The sequence below is a fragment of the Ambystoma mexicanum genome, chromosome 10 (genome assembly GCF_040938575.1).
Source record: "Ambystoma mexicanum isolate Mex_15411 chromosome 10, UKY_AmexF1_1, whole genome shotgun sequence".
In the NCBI taxonomy this organism is placed as follows: Eukaryota; Metazoa; Chordata; class Amphibia; order Caudata; family Ambystomatidae; genus Ambystoma; species Ambystoma mexicanum.
Genome location: NC_090932.1, coordinates 729,818,820 through 729,842,388, shown reverse-complemented (window position 1 = coordinate 729,842,388; position 23,569 = coordinate 729,818,820). Strand labels below are relative to the sequence as shown.

At 47.5% G+C, this 23,569-nt stretch overlaps 1 protein-coding gene across 4 annotated transcripts in view; it reads left to right on the top strand.

Annotated features, from left to right (window-relative positions):
- LOC138491689 (glutathione hydrolase-like YwrD proenzyme) overlaps positions 1-23,569 on the top strand; it is an 846,074-nt gene that overhangs the window by 581,011 nt on the left and 241,494 nt on the right. For all 4 annotated transcript variants that reach the window (XM_069618367.1, XM_069618368.1, XM_069618365.1 and 1 more), the window contains one exon: positions 14,855-15,007. In XM_069618367.1, coding sequence (XP_069474468.1) covers positions 14,855-15,007 — 153 coding nt within the window. The remainder of the gene's footprint in view (positions 1-14,854; positions 15,008-23,569) is intronic.

Sequence of the window (23,569 nt, the reverse complement as noted above, 5' to 3'; positions counted from 1 at the left end):
GCTATGTTGGACACCTGGCCTATGCTCAATAGTGAAGTTGAAGCCTTGTAGACTTATGGACCACCTAAGCAACTTTGGATTCTCTCCCTTCATGTTCATTAGCCACTTTAAGGGCTTATGGTCAGTTTGCACAGTGAAGTGGGTCCCATAGAGGTAGGGCCTCAGCTTCCGTAGGGCCCACACAACAGAGAAACATTCTTTCTCCACTGTGGACCATCTGAGCTCTCTGTCCTTAAGCTGGCGACTAATAAAACCAATAGTGTGTTCCTTATCCTTCTCATCTACTTGCGATAGTACAGCTCCTATCCCAGTGTCAGAGGCGTCCGTCTGCACAATAAAAGGTCTTTGATAATCAGGGGCCCTGAGGACAGGGGCCTGGCACAAGGAGTCTTTTAAGCCAGTGAAGGCCTTCTCACACTCGTCGGTCCAAGTTATCTTCTTGGGTTTCTTCGGAGTGGTGAGGGCAGTCAGAGGGGCAGCTATGGTGCCATAGTGTGCCACGAAGTTGCGGTAATACCCCTGGAGTCCTAAGAAGGCTCTCACTTGGGTCTGTGTGGTGGGGGTAGGCCAGTCTTGTACTGCTTGTACTTTACTGGGAAGAGGCTGTATCCTCACTCCACCTACTTCATGTCCAAGGTAAACCACTGAGCCTTGTCCAATCTGGCATTTACTAGCCTTTATGGTCAAGTGTGCTTTCTGAAGAGCCTGGAGCACAATCCGAAGGTGTTTCAAATGGTCTTCCCAGGTGGCACTGAAAACTGCTATATCATCCAGATATGCAAGACCGAATTCGTCCAACCCATTCAACACATGATTCACAAGCCTCTGGAAAGTGGCAGGTGCATTTTTCAACCCGAACGGCATTACCCTGAATTGGTAAAGGCTGTCTGGAGTAGAAAACGCTTTCTTCTCCTTGGCATGTTCTGCTAAATTTATTTGCCAATAGCCAGCAGTGAGGTCAAACCTGCTGAGGTACTTGGAGGCACCCAAAGTATCCACCAGCTCATCTGTTTGAGGCAAGGGGTGTGCATCTGTCTTGGTGACAGCATTCAGAGCCCTGTAATCCACGCAGAACCTCAATTCAGAAGTGCCTGCTTTTGGAACCAAAACCACAGGGCTGGACCAAGGACTACTAGAGGGTTCAATCACCCCAAGGTCTAACATCTTGTTGACCTTGGTCTTAATGTAAGACCGTACTTTGTCTGACATCCTGTATCCCCTACTTTTGGTAGGTACACTGTCTCCCATGTCTATGTTATGTTTGCACCAAGGTGTCAAACCAGGCGACTGTGAAAACAGGGGGGAAAACTGCCTAAGCAAACTTTTCACCTCAGCCTGCTGATTATAAGTCAGGTGAGGGGCCACTCGGACACCCTCAAAGGAGCTATCTGAAGGACCGCTTTGGAACAGGTCGGGGAGAGGTTCAGACTCCTCTTCCTCAACATCTGAATCCAGTAGCAGTGCTGTGATTTCGACTCTTGGGACGAAAGCCTTCAGCCTATTTACGTGGAACACTTTTGGAGCCTGTCAAGGCCTTCCAAGGACCACTAAATAGTTAACCTCACCCAGGGGCTCCACCACTGTGTAAGGGCCTGACCATTTGTCCTGTAAAGCTCGAGGCCTTATGGGATTCATGATCAGGACTTTCTGACCAGGTGTAAAGTTGATGAGGGAAGCTTTCTGGTCGTACCAATGTTTCACCAGCGCTTGTCCTGCTTTCAATTTATCACTAGCCAAGCCCATCAGAAGTACCATCCATTTTCTGAGCCCCAGCACATAATCTACTACGTTGGTAGTAACAGGGGGAGTGGGCATCTCCCATCCCTCTTTGACTATGGCTAAGGGTCCCGGTACAGGATGACCGAACAGAAGTTCGAAGGGGCTGAAGCCAACACCCTCCTGCGGTACCTCTCAGTAGGCAAACAGTAAGCATGGTAAAATAAGATCCCATTTTCTTCTCTGAGGTTCTTCCAGAGCCCCAATCATGCTCTTTATCGTTCTGTTGAAACGTTCCACCAGACCATTGGTCTGGGGGTGGTATGCAGAAGAGAACTTGTAGGTGACCCCACATTCTTTCCACATAGCCTGCATATACTTTGACATAAAGTTGCTGCCTCTGTCAGACACAACTTCTTTAGGGAAGCCAACCCTAGTAAAAATGCCAAGTAACGCTTTTGCAACTGACTTGGCAGTTACAGTTTTCAATGGGATGGCCTCAGGATATCTGGTGGCATAGTCGGCTAGCACCAAGATAAACCTATTGCCTGAGGATGTCTGCGGGTCAAGGGGACCAACGATGTCAATCCCTCCCCTTTTGAATGGTATTCCCACCACTGGGAGTGGTACCAATGGAGCTTGGATTGTTGAGCCACTCTTACCAGATAATTGGCAGGAGGCACAACTCCTGCAGTGACTTTCTAATTGCACTCCCATCTTGGGCCAGTAGAAGTGCATGGATAACCTTTGCTTGGTCCTCCTAATACCAAGGTGACCAGCAAGGGGTACTTCATGCGCCAGCTTCAGGAGGAAGGGTCTTACAGCAAGGGGAACCACCAATCTCCTATGGTCTCCTTCTGTAGACTCTGTGGGCTTACTATACAGGAGTCCACCTTCCCAATAAATCTGATGCGTCCCAGGAGGTTCACCCTCAAGCTGGGAGCAGGCCTGTCTCCTTAGGCCTTCCAGAGATGGGCACTCACGTTGGCCTTTACTGAATTCTTCCCTGTCAGGACCACCTTCTACTAACAAGTCTTTTAGTTCCGGATGGTCGTTGGGGTCAAATACTTCAGGCATCGCCACCTCCTCGTCAGGCCCGGGCGATTGACCAACTTCCTCCACCGCAGTGGTAGGCAAGCTCGGGGGAATGTTCTCTTTCCTTCGTCTTGACTTGCTTACTCCTTTCGCCTTGGATTTCCCCTTCGGCTGGGGCGGCATATTGGTCTTGGCCAATGCTGCCCGTGTTTGAGACCGTGTGCAGGGTCTGTCGGCAGTGTCTCCTACGAGCCCTAAAGCTCTGAGATCATTGCCTAACAAGACCTTTCCTGGAACGTTTCTCTGAATGCTCACTGGAATCCTGAATGCTGTACCATTTAAAGTAAGATTTACAGGTATTACTGGGAACATGCGAGGTGGGCCGTCAGCCAACTTAGTGGGCATCAGAGTAGCTCTGGCAACTTCCTCTGAGTCTACCAAGGTAGAATCCACTACAGTTCGACTGCACCCACTATCCCTAAGAGCTGGAGTATCCACTCCATTGATCAGCACACTGTCTTTAAAGTAGCGCTTGGTATTATCTGGAATCCTAGCATAAGCCTCTGCGACTTTAGGCTCCCAGGAACCTAGGGAAACTAAAACTACCTCAGCTTCTATCCCGCTGGGGAAGGAGTCTGAGGAGAAGGATGCTCCTGTAATCTCTTCTTCCTCGTAGGAGGAGAAGGCCAGATTAGCGGAGTGGACCCCCAAAGGTCTAACCTTACACCGGGGATCCCCCTTCACGTGGTCAGTTGCTGCACAAGCAAAACAAGATCCTTTGGGTCTGTTTACATAGGGAGGCTTACTGTAACCAGAGTTCTGTTTCGGAGTCTGACCTCCACTACCCTGTGAGTTCTCTTGTGTCTTACCCTTATTTTTCTTTTTATGGCCCTTTTGAGAAGAAGGTTTATCAGATTCTCCACCCTCCTTATCTTTGGACTTTTTCCCTTCCTCCTGCTTACCAGGATGAGTTTTGTCCTTATGGGACACTCGATGTGACACCCATAAATCTGCGGCAATGGCCAGCTTCTTAGGATCTATCTCCTAAGAATCGGCCAAATGCTGCTTAAGCTCCGGGGAAGAAGATGCAAAAATATGTTCCAGCATGACAAGACTTATCATGCCTTCAAAGGTAGAAACCTTATAACCTTCGATCCAGCCAGTCAAGTTTTTTAAGGATTGGGTTACATAAGATACCCAAGTACCACCTTCTTTTTTCTTATACTCTCGGAATCGTTTTAAATATTGGGCAGGAGTCTTTCCAAACTTTAAAATGAGAGTTTGCTTTAACATTGCAAAATCTGCTCGCTCAGCCTTTGACATTTCCATAATGGCACTACAGCCAGAATGGGGCAGTCTGCTGAGTAACCAGGCAATTTTATCAGCATTGTCAACTTGTTGAACCTCACATGCATACTCAAAAGTATTCAGCCAGTCCATAATGTCATTCTTTTCCTCATACACACTGAGCAGATCTTTTGGAAACCGTGGATGAGAGGAGGCCCCAGACCCATGTCCAGGACCCTTGGATCCATTTGCAACCTGAAGCTTGGCCAGTTCCAACTGGTGATCCCTGTCTTTCTGTTTTTCGGCCTGTTCGATTCTTAGTTTGGTTATGTTGAACTCAAGCTCCTTCTGCCTAAACCGCAGCTCTTGCTTCTTGAATTCAAGCATGGCCTCCCCATCGACACTGGCAGAGGAAACATTAGACATCTCATCCTCCCTTTCCTCGTGGTCGCGGTGGATCAGTGCAGCGGCAGAACCGTCGGTTCTACCAGTGAGAGCAGCCCCACCTCCTTCTGCACGGTCCTCAGAAGTTATAGCGTCAAGCTGCGCTTCTTGCCACGCCACGATTCTTTGGATCATATCCAATTTGGTGCCTTGAGAGGAGACACCTCTCTCCGCACACATCTTTTTCAATGTTTCGGATTTAGAAGCATTTAAAGTTAACAGGGTATTTGTTTCCATACTGTTAGAAAGGACTATGGCCTTTTAAAAGTTATACTACGACAATTCACTACCTGTCCTGGTAGGAATAACTTGAAATGCCTTTGCTCGTGTGCAACACTGGACACCTTTAGTCGTATCTGACCGCTGTACACCAATTTGTTAAGACAGATTTCTGAACTCTGTCCTGGAGGGGCAGAGGTTCAGAAGGCCAGCCTAGTTTCTTGGAACAGGGTAACCTCTGGACAAGCCAGACCAATCAGGGTAGCGATCGCGGCGGTCAAGACTAGGTTTCAAGAGGGGTGAGGGTGACTGAAAGCCTGCAATGAGCACACAAAGCAAGGACACTTACAAATTACTCCAAGCAGGTGTTATATTTAAAATATATACACATTTATTACAAGGCCTTTGTAACATTGACCGTAGCGAGAAATCACAATAAAACTCCAGTAAACCAACACATACCAAACCAATACAATATATATACAAATACAAACGAGTCTAACGAGTTAGACGCACAAAATGTGTAGACCACCTAGATGGGGAGGAAAACAGGCAGTGTGAATAATAATTAGACCCAGTCCGCCTTCAGAGGCACCTAACTAAATGGAAGTCCAAGCCCTACGAAGAGTGGAGCCTTGTGCTCAAAAGTACCTGCACACGCTGGTGCCAACGGGCAAAAAGGGGAGCCTCTTCGAGGGAATCAGGCAGTTTAGTTCAGTGAACCAATGAAGATGAACAGAGCTCCGCGACTCAAGCGCAGCCTCCACTGTGGGCAGAAGCAGAGTGCGAGTACGGAAAGGCGTGCTGTTAGACACAGCGGGGAAAAGCTATGGGCTCCTGCAGGGGGGCGACCAGTTCCTAGCAATGCTACTCACCGGTCCCCGATGCAAGCAGACCCAGGCTTCTCCGCGTCAGTTTCAGTGCTGGCAGGTTCAGATAGGAGCAGGGGACGGCTCGTCGTCGTGTAGATTCTGCAGCAGCAGAACTTGAGTTGAGGGCGTCCCAAACGCAGTGAACCCGCGCAGTTTGTTACCACAGCAGGGCAACGGAGCGGCCGTGTGTATTTCAGCCAAATGTACACTACTCACTTCAGACCTGGGAATGCCAAGTGTACGAATCGTGTGAGAGTGACAAGGACTCGTAATACAACACAACCTGACGGCGGTTACAGAGCAAGACTCGTGGGTAGGCTGGTCAGTCTGCTGGATGGCCCAGAGACACTTCCGAAGGCTTACGTGCAGGAGATGGTGAATATGCCGAGAATAGTTGTTCCCACTATTCCAAGGGTCGAAGTACCAGTACAGGCCTTCTTGTTCGATCAGAGGTAGAAAGGGTTTCACAAAGCGACAGCAGTGCAGAGGAGCAGTCCTTCAGCGGGTCACCAGCGATTCCTCGGTTCAGCCTCGTGGTTGCAGGATACTTGGCTCCTGTATTCCTTTGTTTGTGAGAACTCAGGAGATCGACAGGACAAAGAGCCTCGTGGTCTGGCCATTTTGGGAGCCAGGCCACCATTTTGGGCTAAGCGCCAGAAACACGCTTAAAACGCCAAAAGGAGCTCAAAAACACAAGAAACGATCGCTGCCACCAATCCCGTCCGTGATTCACTTGCACCGTTCATTTACAATCCAAAGAGAATATCTAGGGCCTGTAGAAGACTAGAGACCCAAGAGAGCAGTAACTTAGCTTACAGTGCCCTCTTGTGCCATGTTGCACGAAAGCTGCAACATGATAAAGAAACTACGGAAAACAACGTTTCCCGGTACTGACTGTCTTAAGGGCATGTCAGTTTCCCCGTAAGAATGGAGTGAAAGCCCAGAGGAGTGCGGCAGAAGCCTGCACTTCTATGGCAAAGTCTAGATCATGGTGAAAACAACAGCAAAAAGTTTAGGGGTTGCCACATGGAAGGAAAATTACCCACAATTAAAAAATCTTTCCTAACAGGGGTGCAATTTTGGTGGACCAGATAGCTGCAAGGGGCATCTTTCCAGACTTCCACATTTAGGGAAGGATATATATAAAAAAAATAATAATCAGATTTAAATATCATGTTTATCTGTGAGAGACTGCTGTCTTTAGCTATTAGTTGAAGGGAATTGTACTAGAGGATATTGGCCTTCTTTATGGCTCTGGTGGGCTTGTCAGGTTGGGACACAAATTAAATAAGAGGAGATTATAGGAACAATACATTATTTTGGCGGGCCAGGTAACTTTGGCAGCCTTCCTGTTTCTATTACAAGCGTGGTCGGATTATTTCTAGGGGCCATTGTCGGTCTATGGTCAGCTTCAGGTTACTCAGATTGCCCAGCGCTTGGTAGGGGGAAAAAGCTTGGTACTAGTTAGGTAGTTCAGCGGGGCGTTGCGTAGGTGCGCATTAGCACTGCTCAAACAGGATGGTGGGGCTGGGAGCAGAAAAGAAGGGTCTGGTGGATGCTAGGGCCCTTAGGGAAGCTTTGGAGATTATTAGCAGGGCATTCAAAGGCCAGCTGGAAGGGGAGGTGGTTGAGGTCACGGGAGAGGTAGATGGGGGGGTAGGCCGCAGCGGAGAGCAGCGGCTGATGGTGCTCTCGCAGCTGTGGTGGCTTGCAGCCCTGCGGCGGTACAGGGGAGGTCTGGGAATCCGGGGTAGGAAGCTGAGGAGGGAGACAGGAGAGCATCCAGAGGGGGGGTGCATTTGGGTGAGGGGGCGGATATGGATCTGGGGCAGGATGACCAGGCGGAGATTGGGTACTTCAGGAGTTTGCAAAAAGGGGCAGGTGGGGTGGGGCAGGAAGGCGGAGGTGACGGGGTGCAGAGAGGGGTGACGGGGCAGAGGGGCAAGGGTGGAAAATGTATGCAGAACAGTGCAGGTGGGAGGATGATAGAGAGGTCCCCCCCGGCTAGGAGAATTTCAGGTGGAGGGCACAGAGCAGCCCCTGCTGTTGCAGACGATGAATATGGAAAGGGTTTAGGAACGGCCCCTCCTCGAACTGCGCAAGGACAGTCTAGAGGGCACAGCACGCCCCCTAGCGAGGAAGACCACAGGGTGGAGGAGAGGAAGGGGTTTCTGCAGCCCTGCCGAAAAGACGCCAAAGGATTGGCAGGGTGGACGCCCTGCGCTCACAAGAAGAGGATCTACTTGGCATGAGCATGTGTTTGCAGCAGCAATGGTATTTCAGGGGTGAGGAAGATGGGATGGAGGAATATCTGGGGCAAAGGGGGGGATGAAGGATATAGGTCAGTAAGGAGAAGGGGGAGGGTGAGAAGGGGTTTTAGTAGGGATTGTGAAAGAGAGGAGCAAAGGGGTTGGTGGGCAAGGGGTCAGGGGAATGATTGGCTGGGTGAGACTGCTGACATGTTTTGTCCCTGCAGCAGGAGCCCAGTAAGGAAGGAGATGAGGAGCATCGGAGCGGAGGTCAGGCTGCAGACGGGCGATGGCAGGGCTGAAAGAGATGGGCGGGATAGGGACTGGTCAACTGCATGGCAGAGGGGGGACATGAGAATGGGGGCAAGAATTGAAGGGTTTGGTTTGCATGGGGTGAGGAGAGAGTGATTGGTGTACAGGCTATTGGAGCCTTGGTGGGAGAAAGGGAAAATTGCTCGGTGGAGGTACAAACGGACAAGGGGATTGAGCCATTGGCACTCGAGGTACAGGTTTCAAAGGAAAAAGAGGTTGAAGTGAAGGGCAAGGAGAAAAAGCTACCATACATGGGCATCACAACACCTTTGGGAGCACACTTGATGGCAGCAACTAAGAATAAGATTCAGGCATGGGGAATTTGTGGATGTTTTTAAGCTGCTTCATATGGAAATGAGAGCAAAGGAGGGTTCTAAGGAAGAGGAGAAAGAACTGGCCTCGCGCCCAAAGGTCCCAGTGACAATTGAAAATTGGACCTCAGCATTTATTATCTACGCCAGTGTCTATTGCAAGAAATTTCCGGAGCGATGCGTGGCTCTGCTGAAATACATGATGTGATTAGAAAGGCATTTACAAGTTTTGGGGGCTTCGCTTGGGCGCCTTATGATGAGTTCAGAGCAAGGTTGGCGGAGGACAGTCATGCGGTTTGGGGGGAGATAGATAAGGATCTCTGGTTGCAATGGATGGTGCCGACGAGGCCAGCTCCAACGGTACACACGGCAAGCGGCTTACCCTTGCCTTACCGGCCCTTTCTTGGTCGCCCTTCCCCGGAAGGGACGGGGGTAGGAGGCAGGAGTCAGCCCTCAGCAGCATGTTGGGCTTTGAATAAAGAAGGCTGCACAAGGATGATGTGCAAATTTAAACAGGAGTGCAGCAGGTGTGCGGGTCGGCATCCGATCGCATATTGTTTTCAGGCAGGGGACAGTGGGAGAGGGCGAGGAGCGGGGCAAGGAGGTGGGGGGGAAGGACTGCATGCCAGTTAAAGCGGGGGGGTGCCTGTAGGTCGGGCTCAGTTTATCCGAAAAGGAGGGGGGGCACAAAGTTTGGTGAGAGGTTTTGGGGGCGATCCCAAAGGGGTAGGAAAGGGGTGAGGAGGAAGACGCTTAGGTAGGGCGGAGAGGGCCGTAGGGGGGATGCAACTGTGAAAATGTTAAAGGGTAGTGGCCGTCGTTTGGAGGGCATGGACAACGGTGGCGAAGACCTCATGCTTGCTGCACGACAAGGTGAGAAAGCTTTAGGGGGATGGGAGAGGGTTATTAGGGCACAGAGTAAATACGGAGAGACTGACGGAGGTTAAGAGGATATTGCAACTTTGAGCGTGCGGTAGTAGCCCCGGTTCGCAAGGAGACAGGGCACAGGATAGGGTGCACAGCACGGGAGGAATTTAGCTCATTTGAACTTTGGTGCAGCTGGGGGGAAGGAAGAGAGGTGACTGCAGGGATGGGGGTGCGGGAGCGCCCCAGGTGCAGCAGGGGGAAATGATGAGATGGGACTGCATGGACGGGGGTGCACTAGGGCCCCTGGTGCAGGTGGAAAAAATGGGGTAACGTGACACAAGGGACTGGAAGAGTAAGTTATATGGATTGGACTGCATGGACGGGGGCACAGGTTTGGCCCCTGGTGCAGCGGCGGAGAGGAGTAATGAGGAAAAGGGCCTGCATGGACGGGGGTGCACGTGGGCCCCCGGTGCAGGGTGGGCAACACGGGGCCATAGTAGGAAGGTGAGGGAAGGTGGGGGGCAAGGGTGAGCAGGAGGGTAATAGGATAGAGGAGAAAGGGGGTCTAGGTGGGAGTAGGTGCATTTGTTTAAAGGATGGGTGTTAAAGGTGCGAAGTATAGGGGGACAGGTAGGAGAGGACCAGGGGTGTTTCTGTAGAAGAAATAAGGAGATGGCCAAGTGAGGATGGGTTGAATGAGGAAGATGTTAGTAGCGGTGTGGGAAAGGTGGAGGAGTGTGAAACTCATTGATTTAGGATGGGTAAGGCACCTGGAAGTAGCTGGTTGGGCTTATTGGTTGATAAGGTGAAGACTTTAGGACGGTGGAGGTCTGGGAACTACAAAGGGTATATTAGGGCTTGGGTAAAGGGGCTGTTTGAAATATGGTCAGGGGTCTAGGGGAGGGCGGAATGTGGTGAGGTGGTCGTGAATGGAAAGTGACATTGTAATTTCTTTTTCAGATGCTGCGCGGAGGTCGGGGGAAATGCAGCAGATTTGGTTTGTGGGCCACTCTATTGTTAAGTGGGCGGGGAAGGAGGCAGAGAAAAGGGTCTTTGGCAGGCAATTGGGTTGCAGCTAAAAAGTGGCATTGGTAAGATGGTCCGGTTTAGGGGGGCTTCGATGGGATCAGCTGCTGCCTATGTGGGCGGGGTGAGGGAACGCTATGGGTCTACAAAGGGGGTGATCATTTATGCAGGGGAAAATGACCTGGTAAGAGATACAGGTGTGGCTCTTCTTAAAAAAATAAAATGAAAAGGGATTTGGTATGGATCCGGGAAATGTGGCCCCAAGCATGTGTAGTGTGGACTAAGGTGTTGCCGCAGAGAGTTTGGAGGGGAGCGAGAAGTGAGGGTGGAATAGAGAGGGCGAGGAAGGGAATAAATAGAGAGTTGGTAAAATTTTGAGCCTCAGTGGCGGATAAGGTTTTGGAACACAAAGAAATAGTTTATAAAGGCTTCATGACCTTCAGAGAGCATGGTGTCCATTTCTCAGTTTTCGGGAATATTTATTATCTAGCGGATTTGACCTTGCAGGTGGAAGAGATAGCAGGAGTTTGAAGTAGAAAGAAATGGTAGGGGTGAGGCAGAAAGAACACCTCAGTGGGGTTTTTTTCTGTTGCCGGGGGCATGTGCCCTTTAAATGTGGTGGAGGGAAGCACAATGGGGGAATAGCACGGGAAAGGATGGGGGTGGTGCTGTTTGCACAAACAGGCTACCCCGGGGGAACAGGTATTGAACCTAGAGGGGCATGGCCCTGGGGAGAAAGCGGGACGCCTTGAGAAGTGGTAAGAAGACGGTTGGGACCAAGGGATCGTTAGGGAGGAAGTGGAACAATTTAATTATTCATTTGTTGGGAAAAATTTAAGTGTTGAATTATTAATTGGTTGTTACAATATTTTGTTAGTCTGTAAGGCCATGGGAGCCATGTAAGCGGTTATTTGTAAGCTTTGGCCTGTCACATTAAAGCGACCTTTTCCACTATAAGCGAGTCTGGGTGTTTTGTGCAGTAAGCCAAAAGGGGGCCCCAGTGGGGAACGCAAAGCATTTCCCCCTGGGGTGATTTTGGCGCTGCATAGGCCAGCGAGCTGGCCTGCGCATAGAGCGCCCTGCGGGGTAATTAAGGGGTCAGGGAAGGTTCGGGAGCAGGCGACGGGATGTGAGTTTCACCCCGCCCTTCCACCCCTTTTAATTCTCTGTCAGGCAACTGGTTTTAATTTCTAGGGAGGGGTTCCTTTTAATTTAGTCTCGGTTCTGGTTATCCCACTTTTCATATTGTCATGGGTTTGTTAGTCTCTGGTTAAGGTGCTTATTGGTTTTTGGGCAGTTTTTGTGTGACAGGTTGGGGCATTAGTTGGGGAAGTTGTGATGTAAAATTTCTGTTGCTGATGTGGCAGGTCAGACTGGCTGCAGGTCATAGGGAGGTGGAGTTTGGTGTAGAAGGGAGTTTTATGGGTTTTGAAGTTGTTTGATTGCCGGGGGCATGGCTCCTTTAGATGTGGGGGAGGGAAGCACAATGGGGAATAGAGCGGGAAAGGATGGGGGTGGTGCTGTTTGCACAAACGGGCTACCCCCGGGGAACAGGTATTGAACCTGGAGGAGCATGGCCCCGGGGAGAAAGCGGGATGTCTTGAGAAGTGGTAAGAAGAAATTTGGGACCAAGGGATAATTAGGGAGGAAGTGGAACTATTTCATTATTTATTTGTTGAGACAAATGAAAGTGTTGAATTATTAATTGGTTGTTAAAATATTTTGTTAGTCTGTAAGGCCATGGGAGCCAGGTAAGTGGTTATTTGTAAGCTTTGGCCTGTCACATTAAAGAGACATTTTCCACTATAGGCAAGTCTGGGTGTTTTGTGCAGTAAGCCAAAAGAATGCCTCTGGAAAATGTTTAATTTGGATTTCGCCCCATCTGCCCCATTCTTAAATGAGCCCTTACATAGGGAAAGGGTGTGAAAACTCTGGACCAGAAAATCCCCTTAGGGTTTCCTGATCGAGGTGGGAAACTGAAAGTGTATCCACACAGAATTCCACATAGTCTGGATTCCTCCGGTCCGTGCGTGCTTGCTTTCTCCCCCAACGCTAAGAAGCAGGCCCAGCTCATACAAATCTATGGTAATGATGGCTGGAATGCCCAGCTCATACAAATCTTTGGTAATGATAGCTGGAATGCCCAGCTCATACAAATCTATGGTAATGATGGCTGGAATGCCCAGCTCATACAAATCTATGGTAATGATGGCCGGAATGTTCTTATCAGTGGCTGCCATTGCACAGTATGGGTAGGGCATCGCCAGAGACCTCAGTGTGAGTTTGAACCCAGATCATTAATGACTCTATGATGAGTTATTGATAATCTCATTTGTGACGGCTAGCGGTTACCTGTTTTACGCACATAGATGATACAGGTGCTGCTGTCGACACAAGGGACTTGCACCGCATGCCTGCTGTGCGGGTGCTCCCTTAAGAAGAAAATGAGTCCAGGTTCATTGACCTGTTCGGCAGGAACTTCCTATCTAATCTTGTGTTAATCATTAACCGTTTGTGCCAGCGGACAGCCTGGTACAGGGCACGGTTTTATGGCGCATGTATTATTCACTACTGCTAGAGGAAAACCAACAGAGGTTTTTATCTCACATACAATTATCCCATCATATGTTTTGAAGAACAAGACCCTTGGCATCTTTCTTTACAAATAGGCATTTCGGTTTTTATTCATTTTTAACGTGTTTTTTTAAGTAGTCGGTGCACATGTTACTTGCTATTTAAAATCTTTACACTGGTGATTTCCTTGCAAATCAGTCTCACAAAACAAGGCTGCTCAGTAAAACAAACAGTCTGATAAGACCTAACAATCTGCCTATTCTTAAAAAAGCTTTTGCATTCCCAATCACATTGCCAAATAAGTTCACATTTACTGTTACGTAACTCTAGCAGTCAATAAGGCCGAAACATGGCCACTTTTGCAAACCCCTCAACTGTAGTTTTTTCCTATAAATGTTCTTTACTCATGTCAGACACGTTGAGCACCATTGGAGTGTTGGATTGTATTTGCTTCGTGTTTTTTCTCCATTGAAGCATAATAACTTAACAAACGTATGAACAGATGAGCGCTTTATAGGTCAAGAATTACGTCAACATTAATTACATCAATGAAGAGCAAGTTCAAATGAACACATTTGAATATATTGTTATTTGATATTTGTAAAGTGCATACTGCCAGTCCTGTGTTATGAACGTCATGCCGTGCAGTGCTTAATTTGTAAATCAGTATGTGCCAGTGCCCAAATATATTCCAGGACCTGGACGTGCACACTTAGTAGTCCCAGCTGCAGAGGCCCAGCAAAGCGAGAGTCCTACTAAAACTGGCACATCTACATTTGCATGTCGTCAGCCTGGCTCCTGAACTAATGAGCTGCACCTGGTACCATGGTGGCGCGCACCACACACCAAAGCCACCCACCCTTCTGCACCAGTGCTGCTAGTCAGCGAGGCCAAATATGGCAGTGTGCTGGCATGACCACCAACATCTCCCAGCACTGGCACCCTAAACCCCAGGATTGGTCATGAAACCCAATAACTAGCACAACATCACCGGTGTGGCTCAGACTGTTGTTGCATGTTGTGTGACTAAGACTGAATGACAGTTAAAAAAAGAAAGTTGCTAACTGTTCACAACATAATACAACTGTATTATGTTGTGAACCGTTGGCATTGAGTCTGAGACAATAAGTGCCAGGGCTCAGATATAAGTGCCAGGGCTCAGCCCTGGCAAACACCACCACAAATTAAGTACTGATGCCGTGTCAAGCAGAAATCCTACAACTTAATTTGCTTCTTCAGTGGGAGCTTATATACATGTTTCCCCTTCTTTCAGAAGATATAAATTAGGATTTGGTGCTGAGTATGATGGATAGGGACTTCTAGGCAAATGGGGGGCCACGCGTAACACAAACATTTCCCAAATTTTGCTTATTGCAGGAATAATGTGGATTTGTTTTTGTGCACATCACCCTTCTAGATAAGTGAGGTTTCTTTGCTAAATAGCCGCTGCAAAGTGCATAGCTCTGTGGAAGAGGCCTTCCATTTTAGATAATATTCGGGTAATGAGGTTTGGACAGCAGAGTGAGACCCAAAATCATTGGTCTTTTAATAATCTTATGGAAAATGTTTGCAGACAGGTGGGACAAAAATCGTTTGGTTGATTGAAAGCATTCATGAATGAGGAGTTGACGGATGGAGTTATGGAGCCCGGGCGTGACCTGGGGCCATGGCTTGGGCACCGTGCCCACTGGCCACTACCTTCTACTAGGTTCTCTATGCCTAGCACCAGTCCCTGAGTTTAGGGGATACTTTCCTGCGGGCACAGTGATCAATGGACATGGTTGCAGGCTGTGGCCAGCAGTCACTACAAGTAGGGCACGCATAGAAAAAAATGTACAAGTAGAACACATATCCTCTACGATATGCACTATAAAACCACTGCACTGTGTGTTATAAAAAGGGCTAAACATAATATTTAAGCTAAATTGCGTTACTTTTTCAGGAGCTGTCAAAATCGGGGAAGAAAGGATTCTATGAAGGTCGGATTGCGGAGGCTATCGTGCAACTGCTGAAGAGCAATGGTTCAGTAATGACCCTGGAGGACCTGAAAAACCACAAGACTGAACAAGTGCAGCCCATCTTCACAACCTATAAGGTTAGCTATTATGTCTCCATGCCCTAAGTGTACTGGTTTGATGAGGGTTCAATTTCTTACTGGGTTGGTCAGTTTCTTGGTGAGGATGGACTGATCTCACTTCAGAAGTGAGTGCGCCGGCTAATTAGAGCCTTGTAGACTGTCATCATTTATGGGATATCTATTCATAGATCAAAGACAACGCACTTGGCCATTAATAGAACATGAGCCTACTCGTCGCTGGCAGTACTAATGATGTTGTAGCATATAATTAATATCTGTCCCAATAAGGAACTCTTGCTTGAAAATGGGAACCCCTGCCGTCATCCTGGAATTTCCAGCCTTGCCGGTTTCCTCTGAGTACCCACCAGTATCTGTGACATAGCTTCATATGAAAAGGACATTTACTAAGTCCGTAGCACATGTTATGGCCAACGATTGGGATGTAGTCTGTAGAAACCGAAGCATTGATTGTGGCCTATTTTCTCCAAAAGAATGTACTGCTACTGTTATTATGTTCCGTAATCACGCACTCTGCCTCATCACGAGTTTGGCGGTAAACCTTAAATGCGGCAGTAAAGCTATTACCACCGCATTTAAGGGTCCGCCAAATCACGGGTTTGGTAGGATTTACCCCCAGCTCTAAACTGGGGGTAAATCTGCCGTGATTTTGCTGATTTTCAGTAGTACTGCCATGCGCTAATACCGCCAGCGGTAGTAACGCAGAAAATTCCCCATTGGGCCCAATGGGGAATGGGAATTTGCGAATGGGCCCAATGGGGAATTACTATTCCGCCAAACTCGTGATCCGGCGCTAGGAGCGCCGGGGGTTTGGCGGTAACGCTAATAGCCCCGGCAGTATCCCAGCAGTATTACCGCCGGGATACCACCTGACTCGTGATAAGGCCTACTCTATGAAAGCTACTTGTATTCCAAAAAACAAGTAGCTAAAATGAACTACAAAAACATACGACAATAATTAACTAAGAAATGTGGACGTTCAAAATATCTACATGTGGCATATCTACATTCAAAAAGCAATGTAGACCAGATTGATCCATTTCCTACATTTTACTCTAAAAATATACAGAACCTTTGCCCCTCCTCGAATATCAATGAAGTTAAGCCACCCTCCACAGCCTCAAATAACAAATGCCCCTCTTATCACAACAACAAAAAAACATATAAAGCACTTCTTCAAACCCACCCTGCTCTCATTCCATTGTGGTTGGGTATACCCCTGTAGCCTGTTTTAACCCCACAACAAATTCACAAAAACTTTCTTCGTCTACATTGTGGAAGTTATGTTTTTGTGCTGCATAGTTTTTCACTAAACATTATAAGTGTCTACCGCTTCACAAATCGTCCAATCCCGGTGTACTTTTAGAGATTAGCACTAAGCGCAGGCATGGCTTAGTCCTCCCAGCCAATGAGGAGGCTCAGAACGGCGGCTTTACCACATGGTCAGCCCCTGTCCCGAGCCTCCTTGGAGCTGGTGGCTGCCTTCTTCCCCTGCCAGATCACAGGTCACACACAGGTGAGTGCTGCCTGCGTCTCCTTCATCTTCCTCCCATCCTCACCCCTTTTTCCACATCTCCTCTCCACCCCCACCCCACTTACCTTGCACGGCCTGCTCCCTCTCTGGCACCGGGAATGGAGCTGGGAACACTAGTGTTCCGGCACGTCACTGACCCGGCAATGGGTGGGAAATGGCAATCACGTTTCTCAACTAACCCACTATTAGTACCCAGGTAGAACATGCTGGGGAACTACTAGCAATATTACCCGAGCAGGGGTTGCATTAGCGGGCCTGGTAATGCCCCAGGGCTTACGTTACAGCCCTCACTTCAGGCATTACTTTGCCTGGTTATGCCCCACCCCCGGCTTGGATAATATTGCTTAAGTACGAGTGACATTTCGATTAACTCAACTAATTTGTAGATCTCCTGATATCCGATCTTCTGCCCTTTTACTCACAGTAACTTTCCTAGATTTATATCCCCATTTTCATGACCAATAAATTCTCCTTAAGGCCATTTTGTGCTGCTTTATTTTTTAATATAATCATACGCGCGTGCCAATGCTTGTCTTGTAGTTTGTATCCTGTTATTCCATGGAGCTAAACCAGTTCTAACCATCTCTTTAAGTAAGGCACCATGCCTTCCCTCCCCATCAGCCTCTACAGTGTTGGCACATGTCCCCCTGATAATTTTCATACTCAACATCTTTCCTGAAGGGTCCTTCTCATCTCCTGTTATCCTGCACCTCTTCGTTTTGCGTCCTTTGGTAAAGCACTAAAGCACCTTATAATATTCCTGGTTTTTGTCCATTTCCCGCTGTAAAGCAAAGACTTAGATACATATAAAGTGACAAATTAAATGTCTGTTGAATAGGGATCCAGGTTATACCTCTTGACTCAAAAAAGGAAAAGTTGGGTCTTTGCCTTGTTAACCTAAAAACGGCATTCGATGGAGTAACGAGATCTGAATTGAAGACAGCCTTGGCGAGACAAAATATTTCACCTAGTTTGATAAAGGCAAAACAATAGTACCTCTGTTAGATGGGGGACTAGCGGAGAGGACACAAAGGATCTCATCACGAGTTGGGCAGTAAACTAGCAGTATTACCGCTGGGTTACCGCCCGCGCTAATAGCGTTACCGCCAACCAGTCGGCTCTATTAGCACTAGATCACGAGTTGGGCGGTAACTGTAATTCCCCATTCCCCAATGGATCCATTGGACCCAATGCGGAATATTCGGCGGAATTAGTGCGTGCTAATTGCGCCAGAAAATGGGAATTTTTCCGACACATTTATCTCCAGCTTGGAGCTGGGGGTAAATGCTGCCAGACTCGTGATTGGGCAAACCCTTAAATGTGGCGGTAATAGCTTTACCACCACATTTAAGGGTTACCGCCCAACTCATGATGACCCTCTAGTGTTTTCCTGTCGAGAAAGGGGTTAGACAAGGATATGTTCTTGCTCCAAGTCTATTCTGCATTTATGTGAACGAAATAGCATTAGATTTATTGGGCTTAAAAGTGAACGCACCCACACTTGGCACAGAAAAGATACCGATCTCGTTGTTAGCAGACAATGTGGTCCTGCTGCCAAACACAATAAGTGGGCTAAAAAGCTAACAGGGAGATTTATAGACCTCTGTGTTTGCAAAGGCCTTCAACTCAAGGTCACAAAAACCATGGTCTGCCCGAAAAAGAGCACCAATGTAATGTTGAATTTGTTGAACACGTGAGAACCTTTGATTATTTGGGCTTCCCTTGTGATATTAATGCAAACTGGACTCGACAAGTCAGCAAATCTGTATGTACATTAAGACGCAAATCGGAATCGACCCTAAGATTCTGGAGCAAACATGGACACAGGGCAGTGGGGCCAACCTTGCAAGTAAAGAGAGACCAGGCAGGCTGCAAGTTACAGAGCAGCAATATGCGGATTTATGCAATGCACCACCATTTGATGGATTGTTTACAGAAAAAATCCATCGAAAAACATTGGTTAAAAAAAATATATACATGGGTAAGGGGTTACAACTGGTGGGGAGAGGGTTTGTGGGGGTTAAAACATAGGGAAAACTGGGATTTGGGGGAAGCCCCCAAATAAACCAAAAAGAAAAAATGCAGTGCTTTTTTTCCGATTGATGTTTTTCAGTAAAAAATCCACCCAAAAAATGTTTTCCGGTAAAATCACATGGAACCGTGCAATACATGTTAGACACATTGAGAGTAGGCCATTGGTGGGCATTTACCACCTATTAGAAGAACTTGAAAACTGCTCATTTTCTGTTACCGCTGGCTGCCTTGACAGGCATTTGGAAACTGGATTCTTAGAAAATGTTCCCATTGTGCCCCAGTAGAGGAGAGACAGTCCAACATTTTCTGTTCATCTGTCCAATTTGCACGTGGATTAGACAGAGGAATCGTGTCTGGTAAACCATCGGGTTTGTGGCATCTACATGGCAGAAACGTTTTGTAGGAGCATGTCTCAGGCAGGCATTGTGTGACGTTTCTGGATTAAAGCATGGAGTAAATAAGTAATCCTACTGCCTTGTCACAGTTGACACACCAATCTAGATACAGCCAGATACGACAGGAAGTTAAACATGAGCAGTTAAATATTATACATGTTGTATTGATATGTGCAAGCATGGACTCCACAACTCCCCTTTGGCCTTGATTGTTAAGTATCTCGTGTAATATGAAATGTTGTAATGTTATGTGCTTTTATGACACCCGAAGCTTGCAACAACAACCACCAATTATATGCTAGAGACTGTACCAGCTTCTATGTACGGAAAGCATATTCTAGCAGATATGGTGTAACAGTGTCGTTGGAAAGTGGCTTCTTAACAGTTTTCCCTCCTTTTCCCACCCAGCCCATATGAGTGCAGGCATAGTCGTGTGTGCCAATGGCTTGCCGTAGGCAAGGACACGTATAAGGACATTCTGTGGGCTCTGATGACATAGCATACGTGAACAGTGATGAAGGCTTTTGATTTTTCAAAATGATTTCCTTCTGTCCTTACATGCAGAGCACACATGAAATCTGCACCACACTGACATATGTCTGCTAGACCACATCTGGAACCAGAACAAGTTGAGTCATTGTTCAATATTGCTGTATCTACTCTAAATTGCTCTGTGTATCGAACCTGTAATTAGACAGTGAGTCATGGAAAAATGAACCTGCAGCACAGTTGTCATAAAGCATCACCTTTCTAGCCCTGCAGCTTCATAAGTCATGGCACTGTCTGCCCATTAGACAGGAGCGAAGAGTACAATTTCATATTCTACCAATGGTGGTGCAATTTCTGTTTCCAGACAGTCAATAAAATGAGCAAAACTATAGAGCAGATGCACTTCCTACCTGCACTGATCTACTCTTAAAGTTAGGGTCTCTTGCCACGTGATGTTTGTGCCAATATAACATTGGATTACAATATTAAAGGCTACTAAACTTGCTACAGGTCAGTTTAGTCTGCCACACCCAATTATGGTAGAAGAGGTTTACTATATTCCAATTAGTCTTCCCCTCGGGTAAATCGCCAGGTTTTTTGGGGGCTTTTGTCTAGTTCTTGATCCAATCCAAATGAGTTTTCTTCTGAGTGTCACTAAACCTTCTTGACATTTGTTTTCCTGCCATTAATCTATTGTGATATTAGTTTGCTATCCTCTCATTTTTAATAGGTTGTTTTCACCTCTGTATCTTCATGAATGATGATTTCCAAATGTCAGTAATTGGTAAATAAACGCAGTCGAAAAGCATTTTGATCTAAGCCAACTGTACACAATTTGAACTCAATTGGGCAATATATTTAATCACACAGAACGTGGGTCCTCACGTTGGTATCGAGTATTTTAATTATTTGGAGCCCTTCTGGGTCCACGTCCTAGGGAGAAATGTTGTGTGACAGTCTCTGACCACAAATTGGGAGCAATCTGTTGACTTACAATAGAATGCCACCATTAAGCCACTACAAGACACCTCTGATTCCTTTTTAGAAACTCCTGTAAAAACCCTATGGGGTGCCTCTTTTGAGCCCAGGAGTATGCCTATGCGTGAGCCCCTATGGAATTCTTTTGTTCAGGAGCTATGGGACCCCTCCGAGTCCCTACAGAATGGATCTGCAACCTGTGGCTTTCCAGATGTTTTGGAGTATTTCTCCCATGATCCCTCACTATTGACTAAACTGGCTAGGAGTGATGGGGTTGTAGTCCAAAACATCTGGAGAGCCAAAGGTTGCAGACAAGTATTAGGAGGGGTACCGTTGCTGATGTCAAATGACAGGTGATGGAAGACATGCAATCACAGGTGGTCTTCCTTCTCATGTTCTAGAGCTTGGTTTTTTATTTTTTTCATTTTTGAATCGTTTCTGTTATAACATTTCACAGGCCTTATTTTAAAAGCATTGGGTTGCCTGACAGTGCAGAAACGCTGGGGTTCTTCATGAATCTCACTTGCTGTTTGATGTGATTTTCCGATCCATTGGCTTAGTATCAAGACAGAGAGCACCACGTGAGTAGGCTACAGTTTGTACTGAACATGACTGTTAGGTGGAAAAACAGGTAATGAGCTGGCTTGAAAGGGTGACACATAACTCTCAAGAAGACCTCTGCTGCTTTACATATAATTTTTTTCATAATTGGTTATTTATAAGGCGCTTAATACCCAGAGGTTTATAAGCACGGACCCAGGGATCGAACTTGTGTTGCTCAAGCACGTTGCCCCTGAGCTATCCTCCCAAGACTAGCCTGCTCCCTCCTCCCTCTTCTAGACTTAACTTTCCAGCAGTGCCTGAGAGCCTGCATTGAGCTTTGCTAGCACGTCAGTTTCAGGTTCGCAGAAGCACACTGAGGTGTGATGAGCAAGGGATCTATGTGATTACCTCGACCACTTCACTGTGACCCCCGAAAATGTTGCCTTTTCGACCCCCTTTAGAACTTACATATTTGCAGGAGGCGATCCCCGCAGCCACCCACCCTCCACATATATGGGGTGTAAAGGGGGTCGAAATAAAAAAAAAAATTGACATTTCCAGGGGTCCCAGTGAAGTGGTCGCAGTAATGGTATGATGCCATGAGGGCAAGGACCCGGTGACAGTGTGCCTTCGGGTCTCATTTCCGGGAACACTACACATCCAGCACTGCTACTCGTTGTGCAGGGTTGTTGGCTACCTTTGCCACGTGACGTGTCGTTTAACTTTACGTGTTCACGTAGCCTAACCTTCTGGAATTATTTGAAAGGGAGTCTCTACCTTCCACTGATTGGTGCTTTCTGTATATCAAAATGACATTATTTCACCGTTAGAGCCTAGCCTCCCACCTTTTCTGTAATTAGAACTAATTCTGAAAGACTGAATGCACCCTGATAGGCTCACTAACGCATAAGCAGTGCACTGATAGCTAGGACAAGTTCTTTCTCTGCCTGTCCAGGAATCCAAACTTCTGTCTGTGAGAATGTTGTTTATAGTAGCACTGTTTGTTAGGAGTGGCCTTTCTTTTTGTCTGAAAGTTAATCCTTTTTTCAATCACAAATGAGCACACACCTCGACTCTGACCCAAAGTCCCAGTGCTGCCATACCAGTCCCTGCTGATTACAATCAACGCCCACACATTGCTTTTCTCCCTGGTTCTTCCCTTGTCCCCTCCCACCTCTCTGCCCACAGCATTTGTAGTGTCCTGGCAAGGACATAGGTAATGGGAACCTGGAGCTCTGCTGGCTGGCCCAATGAGCATGCGCGAGGATCGCACGTGCGAGGTGAGGAGCCCGGGAAGCTTCGCCGCAGGAGTTGAATAAACATAGTTCAACCTACTGCAGGCTCCGTTGAATGTCCATGTGTGCTGCATATACCCCTGCATGCTGCCTTCCCTCAAGAGTTGAATTGAAAGAACCCACAGAAATCGGACAATGTTATGTGATGTTAAACATAACTTTATTCGGCCGTGGTGACCATCAAAGCATTTCATTATCATACACATACATACATGCCCAGTAGACATACTCGATAAGAAAATGGATCAGGGGGAGAGAAAAGCATTAGAACACCCATAGGCTTCAGGGGTAAAATCGTTCTAAGGACATTAATCGAGATCTACGTTACCAACCCTGAGACCATTACAAAAGAGCAAAACACAACCCTTGTTTAGTGGCTTGGAACAATTCTCAGATCGCATTTCCACAGTCACAGTTCCGGGTTAATTGCCTGATTACCGAATGGCCAGTGGGATGAGATTCCCACCAGATAGAACTCTATTGGTGAGCATTTTTTTTTGAGGGGTTCCACAGTACCAGGGTCGGAGGACAGGCTGCCAACAAGTCCACAATTGCAGGACCTGCCATAATGCTTTAGTCTTTCCAGAACAGCCCTGGCCATTCGTCCATCCCTGAAAACTAATTTAACAGAATCCTTGGGGTTGTCACTGATCAATCTATGACATCCCATCTTTGCTTCACGGGTCACAAAGGCGCAGTCCCAGACAGAGTGGAGCCAGTGAAGGCATTTATTCAAGATGGCGTCCCTCGGTTCTCGCCTACCAGGGGACAGTTTTGGTACCCCATGGAGAAATACATCAGGCCCACTTGGCCCCCTCTGTATTTGGCACTTGGGTGAACACCTCCCAGATTGATGGTTACAAGCACCAATGGCACTCACCCTGGTGCGCTTAATGCTCAAAATACTGGGGGCACAGTCCACCAAGGTAGGGGTTTGCTATGCGCAGTAAGGGGCCTCAGAGGTTCTCCAAGTGTGTTAGATTTTAGGAGTTCGTCAGCCTGGGGCTGGCTCATCAGGGTGGAAACTTTGTAAACAGGAGGCAACATGTTCAGGAGGGGGGGTGAGGGATGTCACCCCACAGTAGCAGTACCAGGGGACACCCCCCTCTCCCTCCCCAATGTGCCCTCTCTTCCTCCCCTCCCACCCTCTCCTCTTCCCTGGGCCTCAATCAGATCTAGTAACAGCATTGTAATAACTGCCAGCTCGCACAGCACAAGATCATAACATCAACCCCAAGCAGGTTGGCCCTCTGTGCATGGGGGATCCATGGAAAGTGAAATGCCTTGGTTTTGA